Here is a 13,549-nt window from a genome sequence, read left to right on the forward strand (position 1 = left end):
GGCGGTTGTGCTGCTCTCTCAGTTCTCCTGTCTACCTGACATGATGGGGGAGCCAATCCCACAGGTTCAAAGAGTGGTGCTGGGTACCCCCGCACCCTGCTAGCTCTGAGCCCTGCAGGAGTAAATTGCAGTGAGAGTTGGAGGGAATTGAAGGGATATACATGGAAGGAACCTAAGCTGACCTTTCCCAGTGGAAACTGACACCCCAGCTGGAGCACCTGGGTAGGTAACCTTCTGGAATTGGAATGTGTTGGTATTTCAGAAGCAGAGCTTGAACACCATCAGTCAAGAGTGGTTCCGCATCTCCAGCCGGAAGTCATCCAGCCCTGCCGTAGTGGCCTCCTACCTCCACGGGGTCCAGCCTCACTCCTCACACTTGCTAAAGCTGCTTGTCAATCTGGCTGACGGCAACGGGAACACAGCTCTTCACTACAGCGTGTCCCACTCTAACTTCTCCATCGTGAAGCTGCTGCTGGAGACAGGTCAGAAACGCTGGCACCTGTGCTGCCTGGGTCCCTCTCTGAAGGGCAGTTCTGTTACCACTTCTTTGCAGCAAGGAGCTTTTTCACTGTTCTGAATTCCTCTGGTACTCTAGGAGCTGGGCCAGACCATTTTGCCTTTATTATATCATGTATTCTTCACAACATTCATGATGTAGGTATCGTTATTCTCATGTTACAGTTGAGGAAACTGAAGCTCAGAAAGTTATAAAATTTGCTCAGATCACAGTGCTGGTAAGTGGTAGATCAGACTTTATATTCAGTTTGTCCAATTCCAGTGCTATACCACACTTCCTCTAGGAAAGGTCACATTTTACCATCTTCATAAGTACTTTTTAACTTAGGCCATGCAAATGTGCACACAGACATTCAGTTGTGTCCACCTCTTTGCCCTGGAGTCTGCAGCATGCCAGACTTCCCTGTCCTTCACTATCTCCTGGAATTTGCTCAAATTCATGTCCAGTGGGTCAGTGATACTATCTAACCATCTCATCCTCTACCACCTCCTTCTCCTTTTGTCTTCAGTCTTTCCCAGCCTCAAGGCCTTTTCCAGTGAATCGGCACTTTTTATCAGGTGGCCAAAGTATTGGAGCTTCAGCTTTAGCATCAGTCCTTCCAATGAATATTCAGGATTGATTTCCTTTCAGATTGACTGGTTTGATCTCCTTGCAGTCCAAGGGATTCTCAAGAGTTTAAGGCCATAGCTCCATTTAATCAATTTAACTCAATTTGATTCATTCATCCTTCCTCAGATATGTGTAGACTATGTATGATGTCCATACTGCCTACCACCACAGATGTGACCTACATGGAGCTCTTGCCTTCCCAGGAGTTTACAGCTTGACAGTCAGGATGGAGCAGGATGATGACTCCCAAGAGAGAGGTGTAGAGTGTGATTTCAGGACTGAAAAGAAGGGAGATAACATTCTGCTGAGAGAGCAGGAAGGGCTTCCTTGGTGGCTCAGATGGTAAAGAATCCACCTGCAATGCAGGAGCCCTAAGTTCGATCCCTCGATCAGGAAGATCCCTTGCAGAAGGGAATGGCAACCCATTCCAGTATTCTTGCCTAGGAAATCCCATGGACAGAGGAGCCTGGTGGGCCATGGTCCATAGGGTCACAAAGAGTCAGACACAACTTAATGACTAACACAACACTTAGAGAGCAGGGAAGGTGCACTGCAGTGGGTAGTTTCCTGCAGACAGAGAAATGTCCCAGGCTAATGAAGTGGATCATGTCAAGAAGGAAAAAGATTGTTCACTGGGTCAAATACTGTACTATAGTGTCTCTGGCAGATGAAGCCAATATTTGGCAGGTTTGGAAAAAGGTCACTGGTGACTTTGGAAACAATTGTTTCAGGGGATTGTTAGAAGGAAACTGGATTGCAGAGATCTGAATATATTTGTTGTCTGAGAATTCAAGAGAGACACACAGAGAAAGAGAGAGAGAGATGAAGAGAGAGATTAAAGATACAGAGGAGAGAAGATGCTTGATAGAGCATGGTCTTTCAGGAGCTGGAAAAACCTGGAATCCACAGCAGAGACAGATGAGATCAGCCTAGGCAAGCTGCTGGGATATTTATTTTTTCTGAGATGGAAGCAAAAGGAAAGGAGGTGGGCGAAGGTCCAGAGAGATGTTGAGGAGGAGAAAAGGGAAGTGAGCATTAGATTCTTCATTGTTCAGGATCTGGAGAAAGGGAAGACTCTTCCCTCTGGTGGAGAATCATTGCAAATGGCCTTGACCCTCTTAGGAGCTGGAAAAGGCAGTTAAGAGTCAAATAAAGACCTTTGTGTCTGCTGATACAATACCACAGGGCTTGTAGTGGAGTTTCAACAGAGGGTGTGACAATATCAAGCAGTCTAGGAGTGGTGGTATGAGTGCAGGGTGATGGGACTGACTGAAGGTGTGTGGGTCCCAGTCAAATGTCATCTGTGAGTTTAGGAAAGCTGTATGAAGGATATTTAGGATGGTACCTACAAGAGATATAAAACCCCAGATGATATCCATGGGTTAGGCCCTCCCTCTACTAAGCCTCTGGCACCTGAGATCTCATTTAGTCTTCATAACTATCCTGTTAGTAGAATGATTATCCCTTTTTTTATAGACAATGAAAGTGACTCTCAGAAAAGTCAACAGATCACGCAATGACTAAGCGCACTGCTGGGGTTTGAAGTCCATACTGTGGAATCCAGGAATCAGAGCACATGCTAGATGTGTAATCCTAATTTAGAGACTACAGGGGAAGTTTAAACAGGTGTCAGGAAGTCCAAATTCCAGATGCAACAACTTTCCTGCAATGTGAATCTTATTCCCCTCACCCCTCCACCGGCTTAAATCCCTCCCATGGCTTCCCCTTACTCTTGGATCAGAAGGCGGCTTCCTCAGCCTGGCCTTCAGGTATCCCAGATGGTCCAGGCCTGTCTGCCTTTCCTTTCTCTGCAGCTACCATGTACCCTCCTTCCTTCCATTCCAGCCACATGGCCTCAGAGTCACCACACTCATTCCCACCTTGGGACTTCTGCATTTTCTTTCCATCTGGATCCTTTCACCTGAAACTCTTTTCATGACTGGTCCCTTCTCATTGTTCAAGTCACAGCTCAGATGTCACCTCAGAAAGTGATCCATCTAAAGTGGCTGCCCCATCTCTCTCTAGTGGAACATCCTATTTCTTTCGTTAGGTGATCTCTGCTTGTCACTTCTATCTGAGTTCTAATAGAACTGAGCTAACGCAGGAGAGGCTCTGCCTGTCTCATTCCTTTCAGTATCACCAGCACTTGGTCCATTTCCTGGCTCATGGTGGGTGTTGAGTGAAAATATTTGTTAGATGAAAGAGTGGATGGATGACCCCTGGGAGTTAGATTAAATTCCAGTAAGTTTCCCATTCTTCAAAATTCTCTTAAGTAGCCTTGAGGCTCTTTACCTATATGGAAAGGTGATGTATGTAATGATAACCTCAAGTTCTTTCTGCATCCCACATCATCAGAGGAAGATAAAGTTACATTTCTAACATTCTTCATGGATTCATGCTGCTGCTGCTGCTGCTAAGTCGCTTCAGTCGTGTCTGACTCTGTGTGACCCCAGAGACGGCAGCCCGCCAGGCTCCCCTATCCCTGGCATTCTCCAGGCAAGAACACTGGAGTGGTTCACCATTCCATGGATACCATCAAAATGGTAGCTCAGTTGAGAAAGACACCCTCCTATGCCTCTGGGTTCCAATTATTGTGTTCAGTCTTAGGGCTTTTCATTATGGAACATGTATAACAGCAACGCTACTGCTTAAAAGGCTTCCTGGATGGTGTTAGTAGTAAAGAATCCTCCTGCCAATGCAGGAGACACAGGACACGTGGGTTTGATCCCTGGGTTGGGAAGATCACTTGGAGAAGGGAATGGCAACCCACTCCAATACTCTTGTCTGGGAAATCCCATGGACAGAGAAGCCTGGTGGGTTACAGTCCATGAAGTCGCAAAGAACAGATCACCTTTGATTTGGTTGTTATAAATTTCTGCTGATGTTTTCTGAGATCCAGTCAATACTCATCAACCATAAAGTGGTTTGGAAGCTTTTCCCTTTAACATGCTGAAATAGCTAAACAGCCACAAGCATAAAGAATGGGGTGGGTGGGTTGGTTGGGGAGACGGTCTGAGAGTCCCATTCCTTTCCCTCACTGTAGAAGGGGTGTCGAGGAGGGCAGATCTGTCCCAGTCCCAACTGGGCCCCCTTCCCAGCCATTTGTGCAGAATCTGGAAAGCACATTACAAACTGTAAAAAGCTGCACCGAAGTGACTCATCGTTATTGAGAATAGGGTCATGGGTGCACCTCCACCAGCCTAGTCCTTTGTGAACCGTGCTCTATTTTACCGCGACACCTCTGTAGAGGAGAAGCTGGCTGACTCAGAGAATGTTCAGTCAAGAGTCTGCCCCTCACCTCTGGGGAGGGCTGGTTTGCTCACTGGAGCTGCTCAGAAACATTGCCTTGAAAGTGTGTGTGTGGGGGTCCTCAGTCCTTTTTCAGAGCCCCTGGGGGGGAATTAGTCATTCTACTGAGTCACGTTTCTGAAGAGAGCATAGAGAGTCGTAACCTGAGGCTCATTTACACATCTTAAAAGCAAACATAAAATAGTCATGGGGTAAAAATTTTAAAGTCATTAACCAGGCAATGCAGATAAATATTCCCATCTTTATCAGAACGGGGTTATAAGGCATTGAATGGAGCTGATATTTGCCTTTCATAGCTCAGTTGGTCATGACAGTGGTCAGGGAAGCTTCAGTGAGGAAACTGCTGATTCATGAGCACAACTGTATCCGTTGGCATCCTGGTCCATTATGACACATTTCTGAAGAATTGTTTGGGGTGGAGGGACTGTCAGCCAAATATTATTTTTTTCCCCTTGCACAGAACTTAAGAGTAAGTCTAACTAACACTTTGTCATAAACCAGATTTGTTTTAATGAATATCTGGGTTTTCAAGAGCAAGTAGTAAGGATGTGACGATAAGAATACCATTCTGGACAATAATAGCAGGAACAGTTAATGCTCATTGAGTGTTTATTATGTGCTAGCTGCCATTCTAAGTGCTCTTAATATATTAACTCATTAAATTTCACAGTAACCTTACAGGTTCTTTTATTATCTCCCTTTTACAGAAAAAATGCTAAGGAAGTCTCAGACTTACTCTACTGAGGTAGTTTTATTACTGGCCTAAAAAGACACAGAGTTTTTCTCCTGAGCAATAGCACAGGGAAGATTTAGTTTTTCACGCTGTGTGTGTGTGTGTTAGTCACTTAGTCGTGTCCGACTCTTTGTGACCCCGTGGACTGTAGCCCACCAGGCTCCTCTGTCCATGGGATTCTCCAGGCAAGAATACTGGAGTGGATTGCCATTTCCTTCTCCAAGTTGTACACCCCTTAAAGGGCTTCCCTGGTGGCCCTTTAAAAGTGGTGGTGGTAAAGAGTGGTGGTAAAGAGTCTGCAGGAGACATGGGTTCGATCCCTGGGTCAAGAAGATCCCCTGAAAAAGGAAATGGCAACCCACTCCAGTATTCTTTGCCAGAAAGTTCCATGGACAGGAGCCTGGTGGGCTACAGCCCATGGGGTCACAAAAGAGTTGGACACAACTAAGCAACAACAACTGCCCTTAAAAGGTGGGAGCCTTCAGGCAACAGGCTGATGATCTCCTCCATCTCCTTTGGTGGGGACGGATGTAAATGCATATCCCCAGGGTTATGAAGCAGAAATTTCCCTTGAGTTCTCATGTAATACTTCATCTTAAAAATATGCCAGTTTTCCATTCTTTTGTGAAATGTATATTCTTAATTGCTTTAATATAAAGATTTGTGAAGTGTTTTTCTATTGTACTTCTCAAATGAGTTGGTTATTCCCAGAAGATTTCTGTGTTTATCCTGGGGCATTTTTTCATGTCCTCTGGTCCATTTCACAAGGTATCACTAGGCCTTTGAAAGGACCTACAACCACAGCCAGTAGTTTATGAGTTATACGTAGACACAGAGCAAGACCCGAAATGCACACCTGAGGGCGACGTGAGGCTGTGTGAGTGATGGGCTCTAGCATCAGATAGACCTGACACCCAGTGAGTGAGTCCTGCTCTCGATTCTCCTTCACTGGGGCATTGATAGAGTTTCACTCACCTTCTTCACTCCACTGAAGGACACCTTCAGTGTCCTTATCTGTAAAATATGAATAATAGTGCCCCACTTTAGGAAGTAAAGTCAAGGTCATAGGCCTAGGTTATCTCTGACTCTCCTCTGCACCTTTTTTGCTAGGTAGCCTCAGAAAAGTAGCCACTGTTAAAGGCTGCTAAAAATGTAGAATACAGATTCCACCACTGGGAAAGAATTGCTCTATTCTGTGGCCCTTTAACCAGCGGGAAGCCTCCTATTGAACAGGCTAAAGCCTGGCTTCCGGCATATTAAGAGCTCTTCCAGCTTCAGTGTTTCTCTTGCAGGTGTCTGCAACGTGGACCATCAGAACAAAGCTGGCTATACTGCTGTGATGATCACTCCCCTGGCTTCTGCCGAGACCGATGAAGACATGGCTGTTGTCTGGAAGCTCTTAAGAGAAGGGAATGTGAACATCCAAGCTACTCAGGTAGGAGGAGTGAACATGATCTCCTCTTTAATGAATGTGGCTCCTCCTAGTTTTATTCTGCCAGTGGGGTGAGGAACTCCATGCAGATACAGTTTTTAGCCCGAGAAGTCTGGGCCCTCCAACTGGCATCTATCCAAAGATTGGACTTCTGGTTTCCTTGGAGCCTCCTGAGGCCCAGACAGGCTGGGACAGAGGTTATGAACTTGTAATCTATGTTCTGGGCTGAAACTTGGCAAATTCCTTCCGGACTCCTTGAACTGAAAGTTCCCACAGAGAGCATCTGGACAAGGCATTTGCTACTTGTGATCTAGAAAGCCCCTGGAGGTGATACATAGAGGGATCATGAATCACAGAGCAGTTCAGAGGGTTGGGTTGTCTCTGTTCAGCTGCAGGGCCCTTCTACTTGAGAATATGGAACAAAGGTGTAACCCTTAGCCAGTAGGGCTTTGAGTCAGATGGAGCTCCATATGGAACAGTGGGAACTCTTCAAGAGGCCACTTGCCCATCTTTGACCAAGAGGAGAATAAGTAGAGTGCATTCCACTCTCCTTTTCCCCCTAGAGTGATCATAGGTATAGCCCTACTCTCAAGAACTATGAAGGGTCTGATATTGTACTCTCCCTTAAAGCTAACAAGTTAGCTGCCACAGTGTCATGGATGCTGGCAGAAGACACAGGACTCCTATTGCCAAAGGACAGTGTGGTACTTCCAGTGGTAACAGTAGTCAGAGCATCACTATTTATACCTGTTTCCAGAGTCCCAATAGCTACAGGGCGCTGTGAGGAGGAGCAGATCCCTGTGCACAGAGAGGGCTGTGTTACTAGAGAGAAACCCTGAGCTTAGGGAACCTGAATCTTCCATACTGGGTAGTAAGCATGACTACCCTCTGTTCTGAAGGAGACACTACCTCTGTCCTCCAGTGCTGTTCACTGTACGTTCTTCCTTAAAAAGACAGTGAAACAAAAGGCCAGATAGTCCCTCACTCACAGGATTGCAGCAAACCAAGATACCATAGAAAACTGTCTCCCAACAATCCATTTAACTCTGCTCTCCACCCCAGCCCAAGGTGATCGCAGCTAAACCTGATGGCAAAGTCCTTTTGCCCACTTCACACAATAGCGATCCTATTGGTGGCAAAAATCAGGCATTCATAGCTTACTTTCTGGTTTTAAAGTGTTTTCACTCACCTATAGCTTACACTGTAGGACTCAATAAAGCTGTTTTCACTTCAAATAATGTTTTCCATAAACATAGTAAATCTTTTTTCTCAATTGGTCCTCTTGAAGGCAGAATGCTCGCTAATGATCAAAATATATGCCCTTCTTGTAGAGGAGAAACCAATGCTCTAGAAGAGTAAGGGACCCATCCCACATTGCCAAGGGAAGAAAAGGATTACAGTGTAGCTGCGCTCTTCAGCGCCCCCTGGGGGTTTTAGGTATTAAGGGAGCCATGGGCATCAGGGTAGATAGAAGTGAGCTGGGAGGCCAGGAGTCTCCTGGGCTAAGCTACCTATTTCTCTCTGTATCTCCAGGGTCGGCACTGCACCACGCTGGTAACAGTGCTCTGTAAATGTTTGTTGAATTAAATTGTATGGAACCAGGCCAGGAGGGGGGTGAGGAAGGAAAGGGTCCCAAGTCAGGCAGGGGGCAGACAGGAAATCGTCTGTCTATGACATCTGGCTTTCATACCACTCGGAGAGAGGGGCCTGGAGGGAAAACTGTGGTCTGGTTAGTACAGTCAACAAGCATTACCTCCGGATCAGGTATAAGCAAACTAAAGAGCAAAGAGTCTTCTCTGGAAAGATCTGAGTTCCAGAGAAATGGGGAACCAGGACATCTAATGATACATTGCCACGGTGGTCAGACATTATCTCTAACACTCATAAAGACAACAATAGCTAAAATGTATGCAACATTTGGGCTTCTCTGGTGGCTCAGATGGTAAAGAATATGTCTGCAATGCAGGAGACCCGGGTTTGATCCCTGGGTTGGGACAATCCCCTGGAAAAGGGAATGGCTAAGCTACCCACTTCAGTGAAATCCCACAGACAGAGGAGCCTGGAGGGCTACAGTCCATGGGATCACAAAGAGAGGGACACAACTAAGTGACTAACACATTCACACACATAACATTTGGGCCGCATGCAGGTCCCACAATAGCCCCAGGGGGTACGTAATATCCTTAAGCATTCCTGTTTTACCAGATCAGCAAAAATCACCAAGAGGTTAACTTATCCAGACTCACATAAGCAGTATATGACAGGGACAGCCTTTTTCTGATTGAAACCCCCTTTTCTCTAAGCCCCAGCCTTCTGGGCAGGGAAACATAATCTATCAGTGACGGCATTTTGGAGCCTTAATCAGTGAACACGTCAGCCAACATGTTTTACATGTAAGACACTGTGCTCAGAGTCACAGGGGACCTGAAGGGAGAGAAAACAGAGCCCTTACCTCATTCTTACAACCTTACAAAGCCTGACACTCAGTCAGAGAGACCCACCTGACCCACCTGGAACCCAGGAGAGAATCATGAGTGCAAAATATATAATCAAGTTATATAAGAGTACTGTATATATACAGGAAAATCCAGGAGAAATGATGATCAGTTTGTTATCAGAAAAAATAGCTACCACACATTTTTATATTTATACCCTTTATTTCATTTGACTTTCACAAATACTCTGACCAAGATTGACCAAGATTCTGGGACCCCAAGTGACGTGGCCAGGGTCACACACTAGGAAACAGCAGAAGCAGAGCTTTGTCTCACTTTCTGACTCTGATCCATTGCCGTGTGCACTGATTATTACAAGCAAGTGAAAGAGTGTTGTCAATGGTTGTGGGTTAGCGATGACCTTAGTACCATGCAGAGAGCTCGGTGAGAAAAGAGCGTTCTGGGTATCATTCAGCTGAAAATATCAGAGGCGTTCAGAGCAATCCCAGGCTTCTTAGAGGAAGTTAGGCTGGGGCAGGCAGTCAGAAGCCATGTTCCTGATTTTTAAACCCTTTGTTTATTCCATCATTCAACATTTATCAGCATGTACTTGGGACTAGGTGCTGGAGAGAGAGATGAAAAAGACTTAGTCCTTGCCATCAAAGATGTCACAGCCCATGAGAAAGAGAGAGGTTGCAGTACCAAATGGTAAGTGTTGTGTTATGAAACCTGTGCTTGGCGTGTAAGTTGAGGGCTTTAGAGAGGATGTACATTTGATTGGTGTCTTGGAAAGAGTAGAAGTTTGCCAGGCTAAGGAAGATATGTCCCATACCATGGAGATTCAGATCAACTGTCACTTTCCAGAGAAGTCTTTCCTGCTTACACGTAGGCTATAGAGGGGGTCCTTCCCATCAGCCACAACCTGACCACACCCCTGCTCTCTGTGTGCAGGGGGGCCAGACGGCGCTGATGCTGGGAGTCAGCCACGACAGGGGGGACATGGTCCAGGCGCTGCTGAGCTGCCAGGCAGATGTCAACCTACAGGACCATGATGGATCGTCCGCCCTCATGCTGGCCTGTTGCCATGGCAACACGGACATGGTGAGGCTGCTCCTGGCACATCCAACCTGCAACAGCAGCCTTACTGACAAGGTGAGACTTATAGGCAATTAACAAGTGGGTGTTCCACTTTCCTTCCTGAAAAGTACCTTGCCAGCCAGCAGAATTCAAGAAAGCATATGGCAGCAGCAACAGATTTAACCTCATAAGGCTGTTCTTGGGTTTAAATGAGATGACCCATGTAAATGCTGAGACTTGCAGCTGGGAAACCCCAAACTCTAGCCTTTTACACCATTCTGACGGGTTATGTCCAGGCCTGCTCTCAGCCCTGAAGCACATCTGATCATGGCAATAACAGTATGTGTCCTTTGAGGCACAGCTTGAGCAAGGAAGCTCTGCTGTCCATGGGGCTCCCAAAAGGCAGGAGGAGGGAACCATGTGCAAATCATGTCCCTTCTTGGACAGTGGCCCACCTTACAGAGGGGCCCATTTCATGGAGACACCCTGCCTGAAGCTGCATTGCCAGACAGTCTTCTTGTAAGGCGATGGTGATGGCAACGATGAGGATGGTGATGATGGTGGTGGTGACCATAATGAGATAACAGTAGTGAAGAGTTAACCCACGTCATGTGATGGCTCGGTGCCAGGTACTATACCAAGCAGTTACCTCAGACCATCTTGTTTAAACCCCATAACAACGGAGTCACTGTTTGATGCCACCCATCAATTTGCTCTTTGCTCTTGAGGAAACGGAGGTACCAAGTGGTGAAGTAACATGTTCAAGGTCACACAGCTAGCTAGTAGAACCAGCTCCATCAGACTCCTAAGAACACTCATAAGAACTAACTCTTTCTATGCACTACCTCATGAATCCTCTCAATAGTCCAGTAGGGGGACTTCCCTGGTGATCCAGTAGCTAAGACACCATGCTCCCAATGCAGGGGGCCTGGGTTTGATCCCTAGTTAAAGAATCAGATCTCACATGCTGCCGCTAAGAGTTTTCATGCCACAGCTGAAGATCCTGGGTGCCAAATGACTAAATAAATGAATAAATAAATCAATAAATATCAAAAAGATCCAGTGAGGTAGAGCCTGCCATCCCTGTTTTGTACTGACAAGAATGCAGAGGCCTTGAGTGCTTATGTAGCAGTCATAGGTCACAAGCTTCTTATTCTTGGAGTGAGAATTCAAGCCCAGGTCTGACTCTAGTGTCCTTAATGCTGGCATTATAATTTAATGCTTTAAACAGACTTCTCTGTATTTTCTTAGCATCCACAGTTCAAAAGGGACAAAGGCCTGGGGAGGGAAAGAGAGCCCCCTCCCCACCCAGGGACAGCCTGTCTTACTAGGCCACCTCTGAACTCCCCACCATTGTTCCATCAGTGATTCAAGCTGCCAAGTCTCTCCCACCACACTCAGGCAGCAGGCAGGCCCGCCCCTTGTCTTCAGGTCCCCCGAACCCCAGCTCTGTCCAAAGTCATTTCTGTGATCAGTGGAGAGCACAGAACCTCTTGAAATGCCTCTGGGAACAGTGGTGGGCTCTGGAAGTAAGAGCCTCCTTTTCCAGATGGGATACAGTCAGACAAAGGCTCTGTGTCAATGAGCTCCCTGTAGGGTTGGCCTGGGGCTGAAGGAGGTAGCCCCTTAATCTGGAACAGGCCCAGGGCCCTTTTACGGGTAACCACGACAATGGAGGAGGCCTGAGAGGGCAGGCCTGCAGGACGGGTGACAGAATCTTTGCAAGTCCCTGGTTAGCAGGCATCATCAAGCAGTGAGACTGAGGGTATCTTGCAGAGTCTGCCACAGACTAGAGAGCTCAGTGGCTTCCTTCAGGAGGTGGAGGAAGAGCCATGGCAGGAGGACTCCATGGTTCTTCCAACAAATTGAGTGGTGGTTAGAAGCATGGACTTCTAAAAACCCATGAGTTTGAAACTGGGCTGTGTAACTGTGCCTTTGAGCAGGTCACCTAACCACTCTGAGCCTCAGTATGCTGGTCTGTAAATGAGGATGGTAATAGACCAGACCTTAATATGGTAACATTTGTAAAGCCCCTATTAGATATCTAAGAAATATTTAGTTAATGGCAACTGTTTATTGTTGTGAATAGGTGAACCATGATAGCAAATGCAAAGCAACCACCACATGAATGAGTAGGGACCAGGGCATTTGCGCACAGTGTCTGGAGGGAATAGGGAGGATGAAGGTCTGGAGTTAGGAGGGGCCAATCAGAGAAGACTGGTCCTCAAAGGGAGACATGGTTCTCATTCGGGAGTGATTTTTCCCTCCAGGGGAGATCCCACAGTGTCTGAAGACATTTTTATCTGTCATAAGTATGTGCAGGGGTCAGTCCTGGCATCTAGTGGGTAGAGGCCAGGGATGTTGCTGGACATCCTACAATGTACAGCATCAGTGAAGAATTACAAATTATCTGGCCCAACATGTCAGTAGTGCTAAGGCTGAGAAACTCTGGTATAGGTGAATACTGAAGTACTGAACTTGGATGAAAAGCCATCCAAGTCAAGTGCTGGATCAGGAAGAGCCAGACCAGGGTTGAGGACCAGGCTGGCTGCAGTTTGGGGGAGGGCTGGAAGCTGGGGAAGTAGGAACGGGGCAGCTAAACCTGAGATGGTGACAGAAGCCTGTCCTAGGGGAGGGTGGAGAGGGTTAGGTGATGCCCAGTGAGCAGATGGTTGCCCGGGCAGTCAGACAGCAGGCCCACAGAAGGTTCTAGATCCCAGCTCACAGAGGTCAATCTCCTACTGCCTGCTGACGTTTCCCAGCAGAAATTTCCCAAATTGACTTGGGTGAGAAATGTCAGTGGGAGATAGGGACAGCTGACTGGGGACCCAGCAAGCACCAAGCCCTGTGCCTCCTGCTGTGCATAGAGGGGTGGCATCCAGCCCTTATCATGATCACCATCTTGTTTCAATGTTCAGTTTCCAAGGAGACTTAGGTGCTCTGTTGGAAAATTGAGAGAGGAATCATGTCTTGAAATTGGGTTCTTTCATCCTGCCAACATTTAAAGGTTGCTGTGAATGCAGAACCCCCAGAACAGCCAGCAAGGTGTCTTCCCCAAGTTTGGAAGGTAATTGGAGAAATTGATCACCCAGACTCTTGGGGCAGCCAGAGTGATGAAAGATGGGGAGGTGGTGGTGAAGATGGATGCCTGCCCCCAACCCCAAGGCTCACCCTTGGAAGGGCTTATTTGGTCTGTGCCTCCAAAACACTTATCAAATTGAGACCTTCTAGAATAGTACATCATGACAAATGCTGGGCTGGAAGAAGCACAAGCTGGAATCAAGATTGCCGGGAGAAATATCAATCACCTCAGATATGCAGATGATACCACCCTTATGGCAGAAAGTGAAGAGGAACTAAAAAGCCTCTTGATGAAAGTGAAAGAGGAGAGTGAAAAAGTTGGCTTAAAACTCAACATTCAGAAAACGAAGATCATG

At 46.8% G+C, this 13,549-nt stretch overlaps 1 protein-coding gene across 2 annotated transcripts in view; it reads left to right on the forward strand.

The window, feature by feature from the left end:
• Window positions 1-13,549, forward strand: part of KANK4 (KN motif and ankyrin repeat domains 4) — a 66,186-nt gene that overhangs the window by 47,718 nt on the left and 4,919 nt on the right. For both annotated transcript variants that reach the window (XM_010833908.1, XM_010833907.1), the window contains exons 7-9: window positions 263-482; window positions 6,461-6,603; window positions 9,987-10,187. In XM_010833908.1, the coding sequence (XP_010832210.1) occupies window positions 263-482; window positions 6,461-6,603; window positions 9,987-10,187 (564 nt within the window). The remainder of the gene's footprint in view (window positions 1-262; window positions 483-6,460; window positions 6,604-9,986; window positions 10,188-13,549) is intronic.

This window comes from Bison bison, unplaced genomic scaffold (assembly GCF_000754665.1).
Source record: "Bison bison bison isolate TAMUID 2011002044 unplaced genomic scaffold, Bison_UMD1.0 scf7180017863957, whole genome shotgun sequence".
NCBI lineage: Eukaryota > Metazoa > Chordata > Mammalia > Artiodactyla > Bovidae > Bison > Bison bison.